This window comes from Parasteatoda tepidariorum, chromosome 7 (genome assembly GCF_043381705.1).
Source record: "Parasteatoda tepidariorum isolate YZ-2023 chromosome 7, CAS_Ptep_4.0, whole genome shotgun sequence".
In the NCBI taxonomy this organism is placed as follows: Eukaryota; Metazoa; Arthropoda; class Arachnida; order Araneae; family Theridiidae; genus Parasteatoda; species Parasteatoda tepidariorum.
Genome location: NC_092210.1, coordinates 31,156,330 through 31,158,832, shown reverse-complemented (window position 1 = coordinate 31,158,832; position 2,503 = coordinate 31,156,330). Strand labels below are relative to the sequence as shown.

Here is a 2,503-nt window from a genome sequence, read left to right as displayed (position 1 = left end):
ATATATACGTGTGTGTGCGCGTGTGCTCGATATGGTCCCACAATAAAATATATTTTAAAAATATCAATTAAGATTTATTCAAAATTGATTCGTGATTAGTGTTTTTTTTCTACCTCGTTTAAACATTACTTTTCGACCCCTAATATTTAATTTGGCAAGATTTCTAAAAACATATATTAAGGGCGTTGATTACAAAGCATTTAAATTCGTTCAAACCTGCTTTTATGACATTATTTTAAATTTAAATACGTATTTGTTAAATTTAATTCATAATCAGAATAATACCGGTCAGATTCTAAAATTTGATCCATGGCTTTAAAATAATGTTGTTGTGTTATAAATGAACTGGTATTTTTTTAGAGTATCTGACGACGGATTGTTTCCTAAAGCTCAAACAAATGCGATTATATATCATAATAGTACGGTTTTATGGTCGCCAATTTTCACAGTGAAGAGCAGATGCCTACCAACAGAAAATCAGGTCACTGAAGACACCTTTCAATGCACCGTAAAATTGGGATCTTGGACGTATCACCTCGGCCTCTTAGACGTACATCACTATATTGATGATCCTTTAACAAAAGTAAATGCATTATTATTATTTTACAGTACTGAAAGCAAAAATTATAGTAATTAATATTTTCTATTAAAATTAATATTTCTATCGTAAAACTGTTTTTTTTTTGTTTATTGCATTTTTTTATTTATTTGAGTACCAAATTTACATTAGACTGATTTTAAAATTGCTAGCTGAAATGAATTCACAAAACAACATGCGTGCAGGAAATTCGCGTTTCAACAAATTTTCAAACAAAATATAGATGTAGAAAGTGTATTTGGATTAAAATACTTCAATACAGGACGATTTGTTTATGTTTGACGCTAAGGCTGTTCTCGTCTAAGAGTCTTAATATTCAGCTAGAAGAGAAGTTTTTTAATATTGATGTTGATTATATTTGCAAAATGTATTTAGAGCTTCTCTTGCAGACAAAAATCATTCAATCAAATTCTGCTACTTTGAATCTTCTAACACAAAGAAAACATTCAAACTCTGTCACTTTTAAACTTATTGTTTACAGAAAACATTCAAATTCTGTCACTTTTAATTCTTTTGCTTGCAAAAAGCATTCACATTTTGTCACTTTGAATCTACTTGCATACAGAAAACATTCAAATTGTATTCTGACGCTTTGAACTTTCCTGCATAGAGCAGACAAATTCTATGTCACTTTGAAACCTTTTTACACACAGAAAGTATCAAAAAACCTTCTTACATGCGGAAGACATTCAAATTCTATTCTGTCACTTGGAGCCTTATTGCATACAAATAACATCTAAATTCTGTCACTTTGAATCTTCTCGTACATAGACTTAGACTTTGAGGTTGGGCAGCTCTGACGAGCAGGGCACATCGACCAGAGGTCTATTGTACCCAAACCCTAGTCGTGATTAGCAAGAAAGCCCTATAGCTGAAATAAAGTTCAGTAAGCACCTTACAGGAACATCTTGCAGTTCCCAGGCATTGCGCAACGCTGCCCTAGATGCCCAAATCTTTGAGCAGAATAGACATCACAATCACAAAGTATGTGTCGTGATGTCTCTTTTTCTAGATGACATCCCCGACAAAGAGAATTGGATTCTATTCCCATAATGTTTAGGTGCCTCCTGAGGATACAGTGGCCAGTAAGAAGACCTATGATCTTCCTTATACTTCTTTTATTAAGCTTTAAGAGCTCTTTTTGACGTACACTAGGACAGTCTCGATTCAGCTCCTTAGCTTGTCTCTGACCGACAGCAGCGCGCCATTGCTCATGGGCGATCTTGCCGTAGAGCTTGAAAATGGTTGCCCAAAATGAGGAGGGAGAAATTCCCATCGCAGGTTCAGGGCCCCAGAAAATTGCATTAGAGACAGCCCGTACTGTTTCATCAGCTAGCTCATTTCCACCGATATCCATATGTCCTGGTACCCAATGCAGGGATACCTTGTTATGAGCGGACAGGTCACAGAGGACCGAGAAGCATTCTCACACTAACAAAGAGGTGAATTTACACCTTGACAGTGATAGGAGAGCAGCCTGACTGTCAGAACAGATGCGGATAGTCGTATTTTGATATACCTTGTCTAAGCATAACTTGCAGCACAAGATAATGGCATAGACCTCAGCCTAAAAAACGGTGGCATAATTTCCCAGGGGAAAGTGAAGATTGGTACCATCATTGGAGCAATAAATTCCTGCTCCTGATTTGGCACCAATCTTTGAACCGTCAGTGTACTATATTAGGCATTTGCCTTTAAGCCACCGAGGAGAATTAAACCATTCATCTCTAGTAGGAAAATGGATCTTGAAGGACTTGTGAAAAGCGTATCTTAGTGACATATAGTCACTAGACATAATAAAAGAGGATAAATCCATCACTTGTGAAACAAGATGTCCCCATGACAAGTGTTTGGAATGCTCTTTCCATAGGCCAAGGTACAGTCCGCAAAAAAAAGATATCACCC

At 36.2% G+C, this 2,503-nt stretch overlaps 1 protein-coding gene across 1 annotated transcript in view; it reads left to right on the top strand.

Moving 5' to 3' along the window:
- LOC107457090 (acetylcholine receptor subunit alpha-L1) overlaps window positions 1-2,503 on the top strand; it is a gene marked incomplete in the record, with an annotated part of 12,224 nt that overhangs the window by 7,505 nt on the left and 2,216 nt on the right. Inside the window, 1 exon segment of the mRNA XM_071183242.1 lies at window positions 361-583. Coding sequence (XP_071039343.1) covers window positions 361-583 — 223 coding nt within the window.